The sequence below is a fragment of the Montipora capricornis genome, chromosome 14 (genome assembly GCF_036669925.1).
Source record: "Montipora capricornis isolate CH-2021 chromosome 14, ASM3666992v2, whole genome shotgun sequence".
Classification (NCBI taxonomy): domain Eukaryota; kingdom Metazoa; phylum Cnidaria; class Anthozoa; order Scleractinia; family Acroporidae; genus Montipora; species Montipora capricornis.
In genome coordinates, this window is record NC_090896.1 from 24269634 (window position 1) to 24292133 (window position 22500).

Sequence of the window (22500 nt, forward strand, 5' to 3'; positions counted from 1 at the left end):
CGGATGGGAACCGTCCCATCAATATTTATAAACTGTAGCTTGGAATTTCTATTTGGGCAAAAAATGGAACTGATATTTTGAAAAGTGCAACAGAGGAGGGCCATAAATCCATGCTACACTGATTTTGTGTTAGATTATTCTTGTACTGTTGCATTAAAAATTTGTGAAAAACATAGTTAACTCGCTGAGTTTTTAGGCATTTTCTTTTTTGGCCATGTGATTTACCAAATATGGTTGTCAGTCGAATCAGTAGATGAATTGTTAAAATAAATAGAACACACTTGGCAAAAAATGGTAACTGCAGAGTTAAAGAGACTCAAGAAATGATTATTTGAAGGGGTCCGTAGCAACAGTTTGGTAGTTAAGAGCCACCCCCCTTAAACCTGATTGTTTTCATGCGGCAATAATGACTTTAATGCTGAATTAAATGTGTCGTCAGTATTTCAAACTGTGATAGCATCTTACAAGCTACCAGCACACAAGGGGCCGTTACACGTCTCAACCCTTATGGGTTTCTGATAATACTCAGTCATCCTGAAATCACATTTGATCAACAGGGTTTTGTTAAGCCATGACGAGTCCAGGTGATCTGGTGGTAAATTTGCAGTCTTAAGAAAAGATTGATTTTGTTGTACTCATTTTCATGTCTTTGAGACAGATGTCCGGTTGATCATAAACAAGACTGGCTAGATTCTAGAATACCCGTCTACTTAATTTGTGTAGGAATAGCGTCTGTTATTATATGCCTAGTACTTCAAAGGGCACTACTGCAAGAATACAATAGTGGCCAGGTACCCTATTCTAGAATCACTTTGTGTTACATTATATTTATATAACACTCGACCAATGGAAATGAAGCAATTGAATGATTAATTTTATTAGTAGTTTTATTTTTATGAATGCTCCATGTCTTGGGCAATTTTATTGTCAAGTTTTGGCTTTTGTTTGTTTTTTTGTTGTTACTTTTAACATAGATGCAAAACTATTTTGCTTGTATGTATCAGGGGGGTTTCATTTATTAGCTCATAGGAAGGGGGTGGTTGGCAAAATTACTTGGAAAGTCCTTCAAACATTTTCCAACCCCCCTCTATAGTAATGGCAACAATCACATAACCCCAATCTTTATCCAGCATTATATCTCAACCCCCCTCTTTCTCTCCCTCATACATACGGGAGCCACCCAACTTATACATGAAAGCAGAACAGCTCAGACAGTTCATCCAATGCATTCATGTGTTATTAGCATTAACGCTTATATTCAACATTTTCAACTCTAATCATCTATATCCTTAGAAGCAACAATTCAGCAGGAGGCGTAGCAGGGTTTTTCCGTTTTAATAGGTACCCACAGGAAGGTGCAGTGAAACAAGGGCTTTCTGCATGAGCCTCTAGGGAGGATCTGGAGGCATGCTCCCCAGAAAATTTTTATTATTAGGGCCTCAGAAATGCCATTTCCCATGTTTTCCGGGGGTAAGTTTCATAAATCAAAGCATGAAAAAAATGCTAACTATTCACTCGCAGTAACTTTGTTGTTTATTTGTCAACCTTTGGAACTACTGATATAAGTGTTTAGTAGACGAGTGCATTATCCACGGTAAATGTGACTACAGGAAAAGGGAGAGACCTCTCCCTTTACAATGGAAATATCAAATAAATAAATAAAATAAAATGTTTATTTTTTGGATTTTTGGAGGTATGCATGTGGGTATGTGCGTGTATGGTCGCTACGCCCCTGTTCAGCTTGCATACCATCACAAAAAGTAAAATATATGGCATCCCTCACTTTTAAAACTTCACAGGAAGGGCGGTGCATTTCCATGTCCAGACCATTGGGAGTTAATCATTACAGGTATTTCCCAATACAGGCATTTCCGTGTTTCCAGGAACAGTTTTCCAATGGCCAGGAAAATGGGTGTAATATTATAAATCTTTTCCAATAGGTACATTCAGCTTTGAAGTCAGCGAAATGAAGTGGAAAAGCCAACATTTCAATCAACCCCCCTCAAAAGGCTGCTCAATATATGACAACCCCCTGAATACTTTTCCAAAATAACATTACCCCCCCCCCCCCTGATGTGCCTAATAAATGAAAGCCCCCTTACTGTTTCCCTTTTTTGCGGTGTCATTTAAAATGAACTCACCTGATGACTGTTGAGGGGCTTTTGGACAAAGTGACCCAATAAAATTAATGTTACTGTTAGAGTGCACCTCACTCCAAGTGTTTTTCACTGCAAAGTTGAATCTTTCCATCTATGGCAAATACATTTTTCCATGTTCTCCTTGAAAATTGGTTTCAATGCACAGTAAATTTAACAAAACTCTCTCCATGTTTTGTCACTTTCAAGGCCTAGCTAGCAAGAAGCAATAATCAAGTCTTTAACCGAGGTGATCCCTACCAAACTGCTCTGCATTGCAAAAAAGTTCAAAACAGTTTGTTCCGTTATAGTTTAAATTAACTCATGCCTCTTATTAGCTTTGCAAATATCTCTCTGGTGTTGAGATTTATCTTAAACAAAAGAAAATATTTGAGTTAAGTTGGGCCTAAGTTATGTAGAAGCTATTGAGTAATGGAGGCGAGGCAGAAATTTGCTGCTTTGCACTGCCCATCAGAGTAATCAAGGAGGGAAATCTTGTCTTCCTTAGGCCAAAGGCCCTCTCAGTGGTGTTCTTCATTTTTGTATGGGCCTTCTGGTACCTGTAGGGATTGATTGCATACCCACAGTCTCCCAGGAGTCACCCATTCCCGCCTCCTCCACCCTCCATACATGCTTGCAAGTAGCTGGCATCAAAAATAGTTGAATCATGTACAGAGCCATGCCATATGCAAACAAAATTTGTAGATGGCAGGTGAGCATTGCACACTCTCATCAAATTAATAGCATGAAAACCCTTGTGGCAAACGGAGAGATGTTCATCACTGTCTGGGTGCCAGATAGGAATGAGAGAGCTATCAATTGCTCCAATCACTGTGGGAAAGCCAGCTATAGGGTAAAGTACGGTCACAATTGCCTGAAATATTTATAAACATGAATTTATTGTCACACTTGAACACCACCAAAACAAAACAGAGACAAAGCGGACCGCCGTGGAAACAACGTACGCAAAGAAGTTCATTGTTTGATGAGCATTAATTGATAGGTTTTGTCGAGTTTGAGTCCATGGCCATGTAATAATTCCTTTTTTTCTCGAACACAAGCATGTTTTATTCTTACACAAGGAGACAATTTCCTCTTTGCTGTTTCAGACAAACATGCAGCATTTACCTGGGTGTGTTTTGTTTTTTGCTCAATATCACGTGATGGTCGATCGCTTTTCCTTTCCAAATTTTCCCTGCCAGTAGTGTGCATCCCATTTATTTATTTATTTGTATGTTTTTTTTTTCTAACAACATGTCATTTGTTTTTTGCTGGAAATGCTGCAGCTAGTTGTTCCCTATTAAGACTCTGGGTGCTGCGAATTTAGATGTAAAAAAAAGTAGACACACGCCAACACAAGGCTTGCTTTATTGCCGATTCCATTGAAGTTTAATATATTAACATCTGTAGTTTTACGGCACCGAAAGTAGGTGGGTACGTCTTGACTATTAGCCTGTATTGGTTTGCCTGAGTCTCCGCGAATTGCTGTCTCTCTAGATCTTCTTTACAATACCACGTTCAATCAGCCAATTTAATCTTCCTGTTGACAACCTATGCCTCTCAACGACTTCTGTATCGGTCATATGATTCAGTACAGGCCTCCATTCGTATGTTCTTGGCCGACAAACTGCGTAACAAAAGTCCGTCTTCGGCAGCCATTTTGTTTTGTTGCAGAAAAATGATGTTACCCGTAAACTTTAACGGGAGAGTAACGGGAGCTCCAAAGCTCCCGTAAGTTACCGGGCAAGTTATCGGGAAAAATAACGGGATCGAAATTAACGGGAGATTCGAGAAACACCCGAAAACTTATCGGGTAATTACCGGGTGACTTACCGGGCACGGTAAGTTACCGGGTCTTTCGAGAAACAGGCCCCAGGCCTCTTCATGACGTCACCAGATCACCTTGGATGTGGTTACTAGCAAAGTACTGAATCAAGAAAGATTGAAGAAAATAAAAGGGAATCGAGAAACATTGGCTTCTGGGCTGACATGTTGATCATTTCCAAGATCCCTCACAACTTCTTTCTACCACAAGTTTAAGCGTGCACTCTGAACATCCGTCAGCTTTGTAATGTCAAAAGTCACTGAAATTAACCTCAGTCCGGCGGGGTTAGTATCTGGATGGGCGACCTAAAAAACATTCCACTTAGGAACAGAAGCATTGGACGGAAAATTCTATTTTAACGCTAACAAATGCGGACCAAGCAAGGTACAGATTTTGCTTTATGCGAAACAAATATTTATGCAAAAGTAAATAAATGGTGATACACAGTTTCTAGGAAGAGCAGAAGGAAGTTTTATGGACGGTCGATCGAGAATAAAATATTTTGCCATATGAAACAAAATTTACGACATGAAAACAACATTAATTTTGAACCGCGGATATAAAAAGTTTAATGAAATATTATCCCGGAGTACACCAGAGAAATCTACGCATTACCCCTGCCCCCTCAAACCTAACACAACACGTACAGAAGACTCTATGCACAAAGACACCACTTAGCAGGAGGGTGACAGGCACGGCTTTTCATGACACGGAAAAAAAAAAAAAAGTAAAACAACGGAGAAATATACCCATTTTCCGACTGGGATTGCCATACGGCAACCCAGTAATAAGCATTTTATTGGAACTTGTTGACTAGCTTAACTTTAAATGAGCTGGGAAAGGAACACTTTTCACGGAAGTTTCGGTTGTCACTCGCTAAGCGAACTGAAAAACCACTCGTGAAGACAATGACGGTCATTGAGTTTGCCGAGTCGGTCTATATATTAGGATCTCCTTCGCAAATAGCAGGTGGATTACGTGTAATAGCTCTGTTCTTTCCATTTTGCACGCGTCTTTGGTCGACTTGAGTACAAACTTATTGTAGCCACAGTCCCCCGTTGCCATTGTACCAGTCTCCCTAAAGGTATTAGGAATGAGTTATCGAGTAATAAGTTATCGAGGACCACTCTGGTAGCTTATATTAGAGACGCCTTGTAGCAATCCTTTTATTCCCTTATCGTTGCTTTTGTTTTCCTGCAATTTGATGTTGTTATTTAATGAAGCTATGCCAAGTCACTTCTCAGTACATTAACCGACATTTGCAGTCGTCGTCTCAATAGACAAAACAATTTTAAAACGCAATAAAGCAAAAGCCCATTGACAAATGAAGGGAATGTTGAAGCAACATCACCAGTAGCGTAACGTTTTAGCTTTAAGTTCTCCCTCGGAGCTCCATTCAAATAGCTTAATCAAAAGAAGTCGAAAGCAAAACCAACTATATTGCTGCCAACAGTTTGCTTCACCACTGCTTTGTATTAGCACCGATTATCAGGGACTGGGGACCCGTCTGGTTTCAATAGTCCGCAAAGCTGCCACTTTTGGATGGACTCATGGACCTCGAGAACTCTCTCATAGTGGTGGCCAGCTTTTCAAACTCTTCCCATTTTATTGACTCCAGGCTTCTCTGCATGCGAACTTTGGACTCCAGATGCGAACAGCGTGACTCAGATTCCTCGAGTCTCAACTTCAAACGTTCGATTTCTTCGTAACGCTCATCCAACTGTGGAGAACAAAAGAAAAAGAAAAATGTTTTTGTCGTTTTGTGTCGGGCCTGTGACAGTCCATGTAGCTTTCATTACGTTATGTCAATGCAAGACTATTTGTTTCGAGTAGGAAAAAGCGACGCTGTGTGACGATACCAAGGGAGCACTCTTTAGTAAGGAATACTCTGTTTATCAAATTAACATAATGACGGACTAACGTTTTTTCAAACGAACACATATTCCTAAAATGGAATGGTTCTCAAATGAACACCCGAAAAGTACAGTGTAATGGTGACTTCTAGTCTTTAATGAAAACGACTCAAATGGGTTTCAACTAAATTTCCAGCGACTGGAAAGATTAAAAAGAAATCTCCTTTTTTGTCAACGCCACCCTCTTTCTGACGTCATTGCCTAAGTCAAATAACTGGCATCCATAAGGCGTTTTTACAACAAAGGAATCTGACAACGCTGCAGCAACACCCTCACTGCATCCAACCCTCCCCACCGTTTTAAAAAAATTCGTGCAAGAAATATATCTAGCAACGCCGTTGCCAGTTGCGCGTTTTGTTCTGGTACGAGATTCAGTCATGCACTCTTATGCATGCCTAAATTCCAATAAAAACATCCATACCTTGGAGTTCAAGTTGGCTACCTCGTCTGTGAGAAGTAGTTTGTCTCTCTTCAATGCGACGTTTTCCGTGTTAGTAGAATCTTGATGTCCTTCCACTTCATTTAACTCATTGCGTAGTTGAGTTCGCCTCAAGTTGGCTGAGGATAAGAAAAATTTGATTTAAAGGGGCAATGGCATGCTAAATGTGCCATCTTCAAGTCAAAGCCGGGTAAAATCTAAATTAGTACTTTAGCTCACACGTACAACATTCCTGACAACCCACTGAGAACATATGAAATGTATTTATGGCACAAAGAGCTATTCGTATTTGAGTTTTGGCGATTTTCTCAAAAATTGCCCAGTTTTTTCAAAATTCAATCCATTTCCATCCTCTCCATCCTTGGCCGCAAACAACAAAGTATAGCTTCAGTGCACTTCAATTCACCTTTATCACTCGGCGGCCATTTTGGAGTCCGTGGGGAATAAAGACTTTGTCTTTGCATTGTCTTTGCATTGTCTTTGCCCGTCCAGCCTCACACTGAATGAGAGGTTCGACGGGCAAAATCTTTGGTTTGGACATTGAATGATACGGGTCTATGGTAACAAAACTAACGCATTATTTTTTGGTCTTCATTGATGCAAAGACGTATTTTAGTGTTTTGAAGTTGACTAAAATAGCGCAACACTGCTCTTTTAAGGACGTTTTCCGATCATTGTTGTAGTGTTTCGCTAAATCGAACATTCAACGCGTGCACTGAGCGAAATTGATGAAAAAGATGACGTCAGGGAGTGTAGCTTTCTTAGTTAACCGCCTTAACTAAGTCAGGTAGGCTACCTTCATTTTTTAACACAATTCCCTTCGTGTTCCCCTCTAAAAACACACTGTAGGGGTTAATAATTTCTGCTCTTATCATCTTTTCCTTGAATACCGTGGGCGGTAGTGCTCTTAAAGACGTTGGTTACGGGTTAGCTCTAACGTTTATGATATCTCTAGTGACAAGGAATTATCTGATTTTTTTTCTCCGAGACCAAGCAGGTGACTCCCCCCATTTTTTTCTCATCGTTCAAACTACAATAAGCGACCAAGGGGTTGAGCCACTTACTCCCCTTTTTGGGAATGTTGGGAATGTTTGGCAACCCCCCACCCCCACTTGTAATATTTCCATATAACCACCTCCCCTAACAACAAGACTTCCTTTTCCGTAACAAACATTGAAAGGAAGGGGGGAAGTGGAAGTGGAAGTGGAATATGTAACGTAAAGATGACTATTTCTTAATTTTGGTCTTCCTGTTGTGAGTCAACTACTTGTGTCTCTTATTGGTGGTTTTAATTTACGTGATCGTCGCCATGTTGGTGGACAAAAGCAAAAGATCTCTCATTGGCTCCTTTTGTTCGTCCACCGTCAAGTGTACATTACATCATTCTGATTGGTTTCAAACCATCTATTGTAGACACTCCTACCTTAACTGTGGGAAGGTTCTTGCGAGAATATGGTTAACGGAGAGAGAAGCGAATTCAAGAAAAGTGATTACAAAGAAGGCTGCCATAACAAGTTTAAGTCGTCAGTTATATGATGGTTGATCCAGCAAACGTCGTCATCTCAGTTGTGATCCTTATCATTCTCCTTCAGGCCCCAGTTGTTCGAAAGGTGGATAACTCTATCCACCGGATAAATCACTATCCAATGGATAGCGCAATCGATTTCGCTATTACTTATCCACTGGAGAGTGATTTATGCGGCGGATAGCGCTATCCATCGTTTGAACAACCGGGGTCAGATATGTAAATCCTCACTAGTCTATTAAACTTATTAAACACTCACCTTCGAGGGATGCTTGCTCCTCTCTGGACAACTAAAAGAAACAACAATGCATTCAATTTACGGAGAACGCAACGTCAGGTGATAAAGGAGATCGTGCATGCCAAAGGAAGTAATACCTTGTGCTTACATAATCTTTGAGGGAAAATTGACTCTATAAACACTATTTCCAACGAGAAAATGACAGTGCTTATACAATTGGCACTATTTGTTCTATCTATCACAGGCTAAGATGAATAGCTAGCAGTGCAAGTGGTTGCAAATTAAAGCCAAGATAGTGTTAAGATAAGAGAAAAGGAAGAGACAGAAGAGAGTGAATATGTGGATAAGGGAGTGGCTGTCAAAGAAAACCTCGTGAGCATTCCCTAACCTGTCGAAAGTTCCTCCTGCAGGTATGCTTACTTTAGTGAAGTGCAGTTGTATTAGTCACCACTCCCCTTAGAGCTTTGTTGTGAGACGGGGCCTTACGCTTTATAGTCCTTATCCGAGAATACTGAAAGTCTAACCATTCGCAGAAGTAATTATACAAGGGAAGAACTTTCTCCGCAGTTATTTAAAGACTCCTGGAGCGTTGGTCCGGTCGAAGTTGAACTCACCGCCTAAGAAGTCCGATGCTCAACCAACTGAGTCAACCGGGCGACGGACCCTTCCAAGGAATTTGGACAGCCCTTCGGGACTTCATTTATGAAACTTTCTAAGCCATTTTGAATCACCATAAGATACCACAGGGAATGATCTAGCATCTCATGGATGTCGCAAAATGAATAGGATGATTGTTGGATCTGTTTTGGCGCGGCGCCAGTGAAATGTACACAAATCATAGCGAGAGCAAAGAACTACATGAGATACGAAAAAATCGAGGAAGAATTTTTCAGGTGATTCCCTTGTTTTGCACCACGCATCTCATACGGCGCATAACATTGCGAATTCGAAGATAACGGCGTTTTTCGCTGGCCAGCTGAAACAAGACAACAAAGGCCGCCCCAGTCCTTTCGCGGAAAATGATCATTTTGAAGCCGTCCATTTGTTCGACATGTTGCGAAGAAACGAGCAACGTGACCCCCTCCTTCCCCCCTTTTTAATTTAATGGTTTTATTTACTCGTAATAGGTACACGGAAAACATATTTAAATGGGAAAAAAAAGTTGGATAGTAGAAGTTGTAGTATTTACATACAAATGCATGACGTTAAACTGCACGTGGAGCAAGAAACCGAGTGCAAGGTGATGACTGCAGTCGTTCAATTTGCTTACATTTCTTTGCAAGATTCAGCAATTTGAAATCCTTTTACAAAAACAATATAGCCCCGGACAAACAAGTAGGTTCAAATTTTCAGCAATATCCAGTAGCTTTTGCTATATACTGTAACGATAATTTTTCCGGTTGATCAAGTTTTGAACGCTTCTCGCGTAATTCAAAACAGTTATAAAATAAAGGGGCATGCAGCGCGAAAACAAACATGGTGATCTCATCTTGTTATTGCACTTTTTTAATGTCCTGTGTGTAAATATCAATTTTGACAAGTTTGACAAATATCTAGATAGTATACGTCATTTTGAAGGGAATTACCTAAACCCAGTGCTGAAGGTTGATAAAATATTTGGAGTCAAATTTTAAAGCCATCAGAGCATAATTGTTCACAGGCAGCCCAAGCTCGGTATACGATTTATAGAATTTGTATGGGAAAATTAACTTTGAGCTTATAAATGCTAAAATAAGCTGTAAATGTAAAAATAAGCTTCGTTTACCTCTAAATACAGTTGTCCTCGTCTTTTCTGTGCAATCGGAGGGCAAACTGTGTCCGTTTTAGCCGGGTTTGTGGCCTTCGAATTTTTACGATTTCGTTACTTGTCATTTCCCCTCATAAAGAGAAGAAAGGCTGGTGACTCGCGGCGATCTCGTCCCACAAATTGCTCTCGCATCACAAAGCAACGGTCTGAATCGCCGTAAATACACCACAGCCGTAAGGCCAGATAAATTTCCCATCACATCAACTCCATTCCGGGACCACACAACGATTTTTGGCGGATAAATTCCAAATAATGTTCGGCTTTCTACAATCTTCCCATGCATTCAGCTAGATGTGTGGCTACGGCCGTTATAGCTTGATGGCGATCGTATTACATTCTGCACTCTCGTTGGACAATTTGAAACACTTGGTCAATGAGAGTGCAGAATGTAATTCGATCGCCATCAAGCTATAACGGCCGTAGCCACACATCTAGCCGAACGAATGGGAAAATTATAGAAAGCCGAACATTATTTGGAATTTATAGCTAGCTGAACGCATGGGAAGATTATAGAAAGCTGAACATTATTTGAAATTTATCCCCCAAAAATCGCTGTGTGGTCCCAGTGTAGAGTTGCTGTGACAGGAAATTTATCTGGCCCGAGGGATATTCGTGGGACGAGATCGCCGCGAGTCACCAGCTTTTCTTCCCTTTATGAGGGGAAATGACAACTAACGACATCGTAAAAATTCGAAAGCCACAAACCCGTCTAAAACTGACACAGTTTGTCATCCGATTGCACAAAAAAGACGAGGACAACTGTACGTAGAGGTAAGCGAAGTTTATTTCTACATTTACAGCTTATTTTAGCATTTATAAGCTTAAAGGTAATTTTCCCATACAAATTCTATAAATCGTATACCGAGCTTGGGCTGCCTGTGAATTGTTTTGTCCTCCGACGCAATTGATAATAATTACGAACATCTAAAATGAAACAAGCGTTAACTGCGGCTGATCACCGACGAACTGAACCAGAAGTTGTTTTAATCAACAACTGAAGGATTTCGAAAAATTCCTTCTTCCCAATTCTATTCCACTACTTCGTTGCTTATTTTTCCTACGCTTCTAGTACGCATTAGAATTAAAGTCTGAAACCGTTAGCCTTGATACATACGAAATTGACCACGCAATTGACTACGAAATCAGTTTTGACACTGGATTAAAAGACTGCTGTAAAAATGATTGGAAAGGGGTGACTGACTCGTAAGAAACTTGCAGTGAAATGAAAGTGTACGATAAGGAGATCATTAGCTATCTACCTTTTGAAGTGTCTCCCTGTGATTGTGTTGTTCCAATCTCAACAGCTCTTTGGTCCTTTCCAACTCTTGTTGCAGGTGCTTCTCGCTTTCTTTCAGCGTTACAAGTTCTTGAATATTTGCTTGCCGGCGAAAATCTTTTTCATCCTTGTGGGCGCGATCCTGTAGGGAAAAAATTCAATGTATGGTCAAATTTTAGTGAAATTTCAAAATAAACTTCGTTCTTGTTTGCGTTGACTCGATAACAACAAAGTCATGACGACAAACCGCCCAACACGAGAAACGACAACAGCTACGGCAAACACAAAGCCAGAAAGCAATAACATTATTCGATCATAGTTAATACAGGGAAATGGTTATGGAACCCGACAAATTTCCTTGTTGTAGGTTTTTGTTCTCTCTTTTTTTTGGCCTTGATCGTGTACAAAACACAGTATTTGTTTACTCCGTACTGAGGAACTAACCAATAGACAATAGAAACGTGTTGGTTACGTAATCCATGCACAGGGCATGAGCGCAAAACAAAAGATTGTACACGGTCGTGGACTTTCCAACCTAAATCTTGGCATCTTTGTTTGCTCCTTTGAGGTTTGCCGAGCTTGAAAACCAGTCCCCTCTAATTAACTATGATTGGATTAAAAAAGGAAAAATGGACGTGCTGCACGTGGTACGCATTTTTCAGTGCATTTCTTTGTCGTATTCCACAAAATAACAACTTAAGATATCGACAAACTTTCAGGTTTTACCGAGAGCATCACATGTGCGTGTACGAGTCAATTATGTTTGGATCCTAGACAATTCGAAAGTTTAACAAACAATATTATGGAAGATCTCATTGACAATCGTCATTTGTAAACTGGGCAAAATAATAGAGAGGTCATACTTTGCGGACAGGAGTAACCAGTGTGCCTCCCGGAGTGAAAAAAATGACCTTGTTTGCTGGTATTTACGGTGCTAAACGAACAATTATATAGATGGCACAGTCAGCTATACAAGGGCTCAACAGATTCCTGCTAATTGACGCACCATATCAATCTGTTTTCGTAGTTCAACAACTTGCGCCGACAAAGCAGCGTTTTCTTTTATTAACGCTGTGCAGTCGTCTTGAATCTGTAAAGAGAGCGTGAACCATCACTGACAAAACAGAACACGTGAGATATCATACACTTAAACTGCGGAGTATGTGAAGTAATTTAATATGCGAATGTTGAGAGAAAAAAAATCATCTCAGGCTTCTTCAGAACTGATTACGTTGCTTCCTGCCATAATCATATTAACGTAAAATCAACAATATAACATAATAATATAGCAAGATCAGTGCAATCATTCCTTGCAGTAAAAACTACCCTGAAGAAAAATGGGGCGGGGCAGATTTTAAAGCTGGAGACAGAGGTGGTCTTTGATCGGGCAGAAAGTCAGAATACCCAAAATGAATGAAATATACCCATTAATGATGAATGCAGTTAGCTTATAGATTCTAATCAATAACAAACACGAGTACAATTGACTTGGGCCGGTGCAAAGAATAGCCCTGCAATCGAAAACAGGAATAAGACAGTTTCACAACCATGCAGAAACCACACAAACGCGTCGCATAAAAGTGAGGTTAAGTTCCTCCAGCGGAATTCACTAGAACTTCATTTTCATAACGAGTCCAAGTGCGAAATATTTATTGGGGAAATATATCGATGACAGCATAGTCTATTCTGAATATAGTTTAAAAAAGAAAAAAATCGGCAAAATTGATAGGAGAAACCGCACTTGCCTCGCTTTGAAAAAGAGGCTCTTCAAATGAACCCGGAAACTGTCTACCGATGACTGTCTTTTGGGTGAACATGGCGTTTCATAGCAGCAGTATTTCTACCTTGTTTCTTAGGCTTCTGTCCTGTTCAGCATTAATTTCTTTCTCTTTTAACTGAAGTCGAAGTTGTCGTATCTCTTCCTACAAAGGCAAAGAAATTCTAACATAAATAGCATTCAGTATTTGGAAATCAGTTTGACACAACAACACAAATAAAAGCGCAGGTACGTATGTTAACACTGGCCATTAAATACAACGATTGTGCGGGAAACCGACCACCTTTCCTCGCCCATGCGCCATTTGGTTGACGTAGGTCCGATTTTTTTCAAATTGTGGCGAAAAGTTTGAATAGCTTATTTCATCTGCGAGAATAGCGTTCATATTCGGAAAGTTTTACGAGTTCGAAAAACACATACACGGTAATTCAAGGCTGCTGCCTAAGAAAATTTTAAAGGGGCCCTCAGAGCTAAACGCTGAGAACTTAGGAGCCCAACATATGAAGTGAAAGGTGTTGCTGTGAAAAATTAAGGAGCCCAGAGCTATTCTTTGGGAGCCCCAGGCTACCGGGCTCCTGTTAGGCAACAGCCTTGTAATTTCTGGCTGAAAAACAAAACACGTGATGAGCTTTATGCAACTTAGTGCCAGTCGGTCCCTACTGCGCATGTCCCACAGCTGAATTAATACTTCCTTCGAGAAAATCTCATATTCATAATTTTAGCATACACATCAAAAAAGCCTCAAAAAAAGTTTTTGTTACTGTCGTTCTTGTTTCGATACTGGGGAGCTTCAGGCAACGAAGACACTGACGAAAACGAAAGCGAAAAAAACCCAATAAGTTCAAATGGCACGCCCCGCAAGAGCGTTTTAAGTTCTGCTTCATTCCTGCTTTGTCGCCGTTCTCAAAACAACAGGAAGCTTAAGCAAGGACGGCGACGACGGCTACGAGAACGACACAAAACAATAAGTGCATGCAATGAACAAAAACAAATGCTTTGCATGCCCCGCACGTGTGTTTTACATTTTGGTCCATTTCTTAGCCGACTTCGCCTTGACATTGAAGTGAGATGACCAAATTTGAGGTTATGTGAAGGACGCGAGCATCTGGCAATATATTTTCAATCATCTCTCAAGCATCCACTCCGCTTATACCAATTTTATTTCGGGAATGTTCACACAGTTTGTTGTAACCATATCGAATGGACCACATTCGCATTCTCTGTATTGGACTGGAGCTAGCTTGCAATGAAGGCTAATGCGGGGGAATCTATTAAAAGATATTTGTAATTTGAAAAGATTCCCTCGCACCAGCCTTCGTTGTAAGCTACGACAGGTTGCCAAATTGGTGAGACACTCCCGTTAAAAAAAAAAAAAAGAAAAAAATAGCTTTTCTACTTACCAATACCCACCATATCTACAATTCCAACCTTTCCCAACTCCCTCCTCCCTCTCCCCCGTTCAATGTTGACTGTTTAAGTACTCAGCAATTTTTTTTGTATAGCTAGAAACATTGATAAAGGGGGGGGGGGGGGGTGGGGCCTATAGTGTGGGAGATAATAGGTAATTATTAATAATGCCCCAAGAGGGTGAGGTGTCTCCACTAATTTTGCAACTTGTAGTAGTTCAAGTTCAATACTGGCAATACGAATATGGTCTATTGGCTTTATTCAAAATAAAACTGACTACATTGCAACAAGATGGCTGCCACACAGCGAGTGACTAAGTTAACTACTGACCAGCATAGGCAAGGGCTCAAACAATGTCTAGCAAAGTTTATGTCATAGACTTTTTATGCGAAACGACTTGGAGCAATTGCAAAATTATCACAATAACGGGGAAGAACATTTTTAGATAACCTCTCGTAGCCGTTGATGTCATCCTTTTTTAGGCTCTTGCCAAATTTGAAATTGAACTTTTTACAAGAGTTCTTCCAAACTGTCAACGCCGTTTATGCCAATTTTAAAAATGTACTTCCGGCCAGTTGTTACACATTTGGCAAACGAGTTGCAATGACTCGAAAATTATCGCATGAACTACAAATCATATTTTCCGGCGACCTTCTTGTTCCCGTCAACGAGGTCATTTCTTTAGGCCCCCATTTAAAGGTGTCAACCACAGGAACCTTTGGGTCATTTTGGGGCCTACGCCTTTTTCATTATATAATGAGATATATTTTTCTCCCGACAATGAAAACAAACGCGGAATTCAGAAAAATACTGTTTACATGGAAAACGCGTTCCTTTGGTAAAATTCCGTGATTGTGATTTGCGCAGTACTGCTCAAGCCTGGATTTTTTTTTTCAGCCTGGCTGCAACTGCTTAATGCTTAGTTGCTTATCTAGTGCTATGATTGATCTTTGTAACTTTAATTTCAAGACGGTACCCAAGGTTTTCTTTAAAATCTATCAACAACACACTTTTACGATAACTTTACCCTGAGGGATCGTCCTAACTCCTCCTTTGTTTTAGCTTGAGAATCAAAGAACTTTTCGTCCATTTCCTGTAGTTGAGTCTTAAGCTTTAAGCACTCTGCTTTCTTCTCTTCCAACTCGATTCTCAGCTTGTTAAAATCCTCAGCCTTTCTATCAAGCTAAAGATCAAGAAAACGGTAGGGTTAGTTCTCTAAAGAAACTTTCCGTCAGTAGGGAGCAAGCCTGATTCCAAGACGGGCCAGGTCACTCGTCTCACGCACACGGGAAAGGGAAAGTGTGCGTGACAGGACCGTCTGAGAATCAAACGGTCCAGGTCACGCACACTCTCGAGCCAACGGTTGTCGGTGGAAAAATTGACTTCTGCTTTCTATAAGGATTTCAGCAAACTTCTAGCCCCGTCAAGTAATGTGAAACCAACGTTCGCAAATTGCCGCAATGTTACCCTTGGGAATCACTTATACCTGCGTCATTACTTGTTTTTCATAGCGCTGAGGATATGAAAATCACGGGGAGTTTAAGCAAGGACGACGTAGGCGGCGGCTATGAGAATAACACAGAATTGTAGCTTTTTGGAATTAACAAAAGCAAAGGCTCTACGCGCCTGAGCGCGCGTTTCACATTTTGATACAAATTTGAGTTTATGTAGAGAATGAGAGCTCCTGACAATAAATTCTCAATTCTCTCGCCAAATAACCACACCGTTGATGTAAATTTTATTCGTGGAATGTTGATACACAGTTTCGATGCCAAACCACTTGGAGTAATCACGAAATTATTGCAAAATGGGCGTCAGTACGCAGCTATTACAACGGCTCTCGGGATTGGCTCAGAAAACAATGGACCAAAACAAACAACCAATCAACGAAGGACCCTTACCCTAAAAACAATAATAGAGCTGCACCCTAAAGGGATCCAATGAAATTAGAGGTTTCAAAAAAGCTGCGTCCTATCTCAAAAACGGGTAATTATATATTTATTCAGTATATCTCAGATAGCACGCGCGCTGTGATTGGCTAAATTAACGGGCCGTATTCTAGCCGCTGTACAGTGCGGACCTCGAACTCGTTTAGTAAGAGGTAAAGACCTTATTCATAAATGGCGGTCACATTTATAATTCTTTTGTCCACGTGCAAATTAGCCTACCAAGCCTCATTTTAGAGCAAGAATTCTTTTCAATTCACTGTATGGTATCGAGGCTTGGTAGGCTAATTTGCACTTCGACAAAAGAATTATAAATTTGCCGCCATTTATGAATAAGGTCTATAGATAGCATCCTCGTAGCCGTCTTCGACGTCCTCACGTAGGCTACCTAATGGAGCAAAGACGGCCTCGCCGCATTCAGCGCTCCTGGCTTTAATGGTCAGTGTACCGATACAAGTTGAACGGATCCGTTGCCAAGCACAACACTAGGGTAACGCATCATGCGCCTAGTCTCTCAATGCCAATCTGTCGGCTGTAATCAAATCACCCATAAAAGTAAATCATGAAATCAAGAGCTGGGTCGTGCCGTGCTCTAAACTGACCAATCATAGCACGAGCACTATGTGAAAGATACAATAATAAAACTCCTTCTTTATTAGACCAATACACGATGGAGTTCTATTTTGTTGCAATTTAGGGTTCCTCGTTCTTGCAGAATATTTACTTGAGTCAAGCAGAATCACACCTTCTTCGTCAACAGGATTTTAGAACAAGGTGCAATATCAAAATGGAAAATGCACTTTTCAGCTGGAAATTGAGAACACTTTTTTGCTCGCTCACAACCAATAAAATGCATTAACTTTCGTCGCTAGGAATAGTTCTCAGATTTAACCAACGAGAACGTGTCTACAGGGCCAGAATGTGAGTAAAACTAGGCCTAGTGGTGAGGATGCTTGCATTGAGATCAGGAGCACCAGGGTTCAAAACCCGTTCTAACCACTCGATGAATTTGTTCCTGGTAGTCCCTGGTTCAACTGGTTGAGATTCTTAACAGTTGTTGTTGTTGTTGTTGTTGTTGTTCTTCTGTTCTCTCGTTTCGTTGGTTGTGTTTCATTGGCCCTGAAAAGCCCCTATGGGAAGTGGTCGACTAAGTATGTGAAGTGAAGTGAAGTGAAGTGAAGTGAAGTCATTAGTCTCTCCCCTCGAGGCTTTTCAGGACTAATTTGCAATGCTTTTTGTGGGGGACTTTGGCCAGACTGCTTGTTACGCGGTTTACAATTAATTTTAGGAAGTGAAAGATCCCCCGACCAGATTAGGGAGGCAGTGTGGCCCAATGTTTGGGGCATTTGCCTTGAGATCTGGGATCCCGGGTTCAAGCCATGTTCTGACCACTGGTTAACTTTGTTCCTGGTATCCCTGGTTCAACTTCTCAGCTGCACTTGTAAATACCCAACTGGATTGCCTCCGGCCAGTTGGAACTCTTAAAAGTTGTTGTTGAATGTTCTGTTCTGTCGTGATTGTGTTTCATTGGTCCTGAAAAGCCGCTGAGCCACCAGTTCGCGATGGCTGTAGATATCTGGTAAGGATCATTCACCAATTTGTAATTTGCATTGTAGTGGCATTCTTGAATACGGTAACCATGATTTAGTTAAAACAAGCCAACAAACAAGCACAAAATGCAAAATTCTTGATTGTTACATACCTCTATTCTGTAGCTCTGTACTTTTCTTTCAGTGTCCTGTAATGCCGTTAGCCCTTTATCAGCTTCACTTTTGTACTGATGGACCTGAAGTTCTCGTCGAGCATAGTCGCGATCATGAATATCAGCCATTTTTTTAAGTGACACTACCTCATTTACCAGCTGGCGCTTCTCTGCAGCGTGAGACTCTATGGCCGCAAGGAAAACAAAAGTTGGTACACTTTTATTTCTTTTATAAAGGTTTAAGTGTGCCAATCAGCGGGCCTTAATCCTAAATCCTCAAATCTGATTGGCTAATAGCGTGCTTGTATAAACCGGGACAGCTTTTTGCGATACAGACAACCGTCCAAAATTTTTGCGCGGGAATTACGGTAAAATAAAATTGTTGCGAACGTTTACAATGTATTGTCTGTAGGTATGATGTAAGAAAAACAGAGCAAGCAAGAATTAGCTGCGTGCTTATAGCCAATAATCGTAATAATAATAATTACGATCATAATGAAAATGAAAGTCTCACGGTCTGATTTTGTGTGTTTATTTACTTGAAGGTAGCAAAGGTTCTTGATAAAGAAATCACAGTAATTTTAAAGTGTGCAAAACTCAAGTTGAAAAGATTCACAAATGCAATGTGGCATTTTGAGGGTGCTCTAATTGTCAGACAATAAATAAATATAATAGTTTTGCTTAACTAACAAAATCAGACCAAGTATTTAATTCTAATCTCTAACAAAGAGCACTTCATAAATGTAATTCACTCAACCATTTCTAAAGAATTGACAATCATGGAGCCATTAAAACAATCATTATTCTAAGAAGTTACAGACAAGGAGACCCATCTCGGTTTGAGGATACAGTTTTTCACTCCCAGAGAATAGCATTGTTTTAAAAATGAACAAGAACTGTAAAGAGTTTGTCGCAATTTATTTTGTGCTCTACATGTACTTGCACCACTTTAAAAAATAATGGCATAAAACGAATAAATTTTACAGAGAAAAAGTTTTGTACAATCTCCCTCACCTTCAGTATCTCGCAGTCGCTTTATTGCAGATTCTTTTTCTGCTTCTAGCATGTGTAACTGTGACTCTTTCCTGGCCACATCTGAGGCTCGCTCATCCACCTGCGACTGAAGGTCTCTCAATTTGCGCATCATGCGGTCTGCTTCCTCCGTAACACGAGGGGGAATGGCTTTTTGAAATAATAAGGTAAATTCACAAAACAGGAAACAAGCAATGGATTCAACACCGTGTGTGATTGACCACCCTAGCCAGAGTGCTGGTCTTTGCAAGATGATCTACACAAAGTGAATGGTTCAAACCACACTAACCATCAAATAATTGTTATTTACAGTGATGGTCTAAAGGTTTTTTTCTCCAAAATTATGCACAATAATTTGTAACAATTAAAACAATATTTTTCGTGACACATGACGTTAAAAGCCACAAGCAAATTTGAGTAGTCTCTAAGAGGAATGACAAACATTAGTTTGGTTTAATTTTTAAAGTGCTACTGCGACTAAAAAACAATTTTTCTTTTTCTTTGGATTTCAAAACTACGTTAACTTAACACTAAGTGACCCAAGTTTTAAGTTCTTATTTTAAAGACACCTGTTTATTTTAACTGGAATTTTGTTATTTATTGCCATTACTAACAGTAAAATCTTGAGAGAGCTGGGTTGAGGAAAAAATGACATCAATGACTCACTGGTTTATAAATGCAATGCGTGTATGCGTACGCGGCTGAATTAATATGCAGCACGTGAGGTTCAGGCTTTCAGACTTTTAAACTTGTGTTTTGCATATAAAATTACAATAAGTTGCGTTTACATGCTGAAATTTAAGCTAGTGAATAAATTATGTCACTTTTCGCTTGATCCAACCCTCTGAGGTCCAATCGGTCAGTTTTCAATGTGAGTAGTGGCAGACCATGAAATCCAAACCTAACACTCAAAATAAACAGCCTTTGGATAAAAATCGAAGCTCAAAATTTTACCAGTCAGGCATTAAGCGAACACGCTTTCAAACTCTGAAGAAAAAGAGAAAATGATTTTTTGATCATAGTCTAAGCACCTTAAAGTGTGTTCTTAACATTGTCTGATTTCTGCAAATTTCTCACCTGAAGCTTTACGTGCTTGTTCTCTTCTAATTTTTTGCTGCAGTTAAGGATTTGCATTTCCACAATGCATTAATACTCAGGAATTCATACTCTGACAACTAATGACCCAATGTGAAATGAGAATGTTTGTGATATTGCAAAGTCTCTAAAACATGTTAGGATTGATTAATTTACCAGAAGCATGTACATTGTAACTTGCAACTCTTTTTCAGTAAACTTGGAACAAAGTTGAGGGTTTTAGGACACCAATTTCATGCCCAAATATGGACAAAAATAAGATCGAAGCTGCATGTGCCGGAAAATGCATGAGCTACATTACATCCAAATAAGGAAATTGTTAAACTAAAAAAAAACCCAGCTCTGACCAGAGTTAAACACCTCAAGGTCACCAGCTTTTGCTGTTACTCAGAAAATATACAATTCCAGTAAATTATTAAGCTTTTTAAAAGTAACACCAATTAAATGATTTTGTTAGACTTGCATAGAAAAATACTGCATACAGTTACAATATAGTATTATTAGTAAAGATGGCTGTGCGGTAACACTCGTGCCCTCCACCTCTGCATACGCAGGATCGCATCCAAAGTTCGTATGTGAGCTAAGATTCAGCCGATCTCAACCTTATTCCAAGGGTTTTTCTCCGGGTACACCGGTTTTCTTCCCTCAGCAAAACCGACTCCCAGCCTACTCCATCTGGCTGTGGTGCTGTACTCCGCGGTCATACATGGGTCATGTTCAGGGGCCGAGTGCGTAGCCGGCTGCACAGCCCCTTCAGTCTGACCTCGTTGAGCTGCACCCATAGCATTAATTCAGTCTCCGACTGCGAGATGGGGCGATTAGCAGAACAGATCATTCTTTCTTCCTATTTATTTGGGAGGGGGGTGAGGGGTGGGGAAGAAGAAAACATGAACAATCTTAACCTTTTGACGCCTAAACTGCCCTAAACTGGCCATTATTAATTGAGTTAATTATACCGGTACTTAGTAACTTTTACTCTCAGCTGACTGCCTAATGCCGGACGATTTTACTCATCAATGGGGAACCCCCAGGAGTCATTGGGTCAATCAGTAGAGACAGATGGCTGATCATTTGAAGTTTAAAAAAAAAGACCATCACCTGACATTGCGATAACTGGAGATACACATTAATATCTCATGTTGAAAAGGATACAGATAGTTAGCTTCCAATTCAAGGAAATAGATCTGCTGTTGAAGATTTCTTATGTACTCGTTTTCAATATTTCCAATTTCAGCATTGGATGTAGAGGACTTTGTATGTTTCCTTCAAAAAGAAAGGAAAAAAGACAATAATTATAACAATAATGTCAATAATAAATAATTGCCCCTAGAGGTGGCAACCTACATGTAGAAGTACCCACCCAGAAAGGGAAAATGTATTTATTGGTAGATAATTTGTAGGGCGAATCAATCTCGATTTGCTCAGCTGGGTACGCAAGGTGGTATTGGTATTGCTTAAACAGGCACGCAAGTGGTATTAGTATTGTTCTACACAACCAAGTTGTTTTGAGAGTCACAGAGAAGAAACTCACAGGAAGAACCAAAGTGCTGTTTGGGTTAGCAATTGAAATATCAAACATTGAAGCAGATGTGATGCTGAAGCAGATGTGATGCAAATCGAGTTTCCTTTTTTTTTTTATATATATATATATTTTATTAATTTTTATTGATTTGAAGTTACATACATTTTTCCACAAACAAACATAATTCACATTAACAGACAAACACGATACATCATATATTTACAAACGCACCCCACAATTCCTCTTAACTCCCTTCTGCTTCTAAATATAATGACTAGTACAGCGCAGCAACAACACGAGATTCTATATACATCTAGTTGTTTTTGTACTTGACCCATTTCATATTGTGAACTTTTAGTTTATTATTTGATTTTGCGATCATTGTCTCAAGCTGGTGAATCATTTTAATTTTCGAGTTAAACACTTTAATAGAAGGAAGAGACTTGTTCTGTCGACAAGAATATAAATACTGTTTAGCAATTATTAAAGTATGATTAATAAATAATTCGTCTTCGCATCTTAAAATACCAAACATTATATCTTTGTCAGAAAGGTGTTCTATCTTTACCCCTTGATTATCAAATTAACCACTTTATAACCTCAGCCCAGAAATCCTTAGTATAACAGCAACAAATGAAAAAATGCTCCTGACCAGGGATTCGTTCATTTCACCACAAAGGGAACACGCCGGAGATGGAATAATACCAATTTTGTTTTAAAATGAATTTGTGACAAGACACCTGTTAAGTAATTTGTATTGGAATTCACGCGATTTTGTGTCCAAGGAAGTACGAAATGGCAAGCTGTAAATCTCTTTCCATTCTAAAACATCATTAACAAAATGGGTATTAAAATTCAGTT

The 22500-nt window shown here is 39.8% G+C and overlaps 1 protein-coding gene and 1 long non-coding RNA gene across 3 annotated transcripts in view; one reads left to right on the forward strand and one right to left on the reverse strand.

The window, feature by feature from the left end:
• Window positions 1–1669, forward strand: part of LOC138032913 (uncharacterized) — a 2575-nt gene extending 906 nt beyond the window's left edge. The window contains exon 2 of the long non-coding RNA XR_011128510.1: window positions 1–1669. This exon is cut by the window's left edge and continues 548 nt beyond it. This is a non-coding gene — a long non-coding RNA (uncharacterized lncRNA).
• Window positions 1670–4709: 3040 nt separating this feature from the next.
• LOC138032650 (probable DNA double-strand break repair Rad50 ATPase) overlaps window positions 4710–22500 on the reverse strand; it is a 22005-nt gene continuing 4214 nt past the window's right edge. For both annotated transcript variants that reach the window (XM_068880357.1, XM_068880358.1), the window contains exons 3-13: window positions 21270–21380; window positions 20100–20125; window positions 19005–19172; window positions 17991–18175; window positions 15370–15525; window positions 13003–13080; window positions 12165–12248; window positions 11142–11300; window positions 8097–8127; window positions 6295–6431; window positions 4710–5680 (exon numbers count right to left, since the gene is read on the reverse strand). In XM_068880357.1, coding sequence (XP_068736458.1) covers window positions 5474–5680; window positions 6295–6431; window positions 8097–8127; window positions 11142–11300; window positions 12165–12248; window positions 13003–13080; window positions 15370–15525; window positions 17991–18175; window positions 19005–19172; window positions 20100–20125; window positions 21270–21380 — 1342 coding nt within the window. In that variant the 3' untranslated portion in view covers window positions 4710–5473. The remainder of the gene's footprint in view (window positions 5681–6294; window positions 6432–8096; window positions 8128–11141; window positions 11301–12164; window positions 12249–13002; window positions 13081–15369; window positions 15526–17990; window positions 18176–19004; window positions 19173–20099; window positions 20126–21269; window positions 21381–22500) is intronic.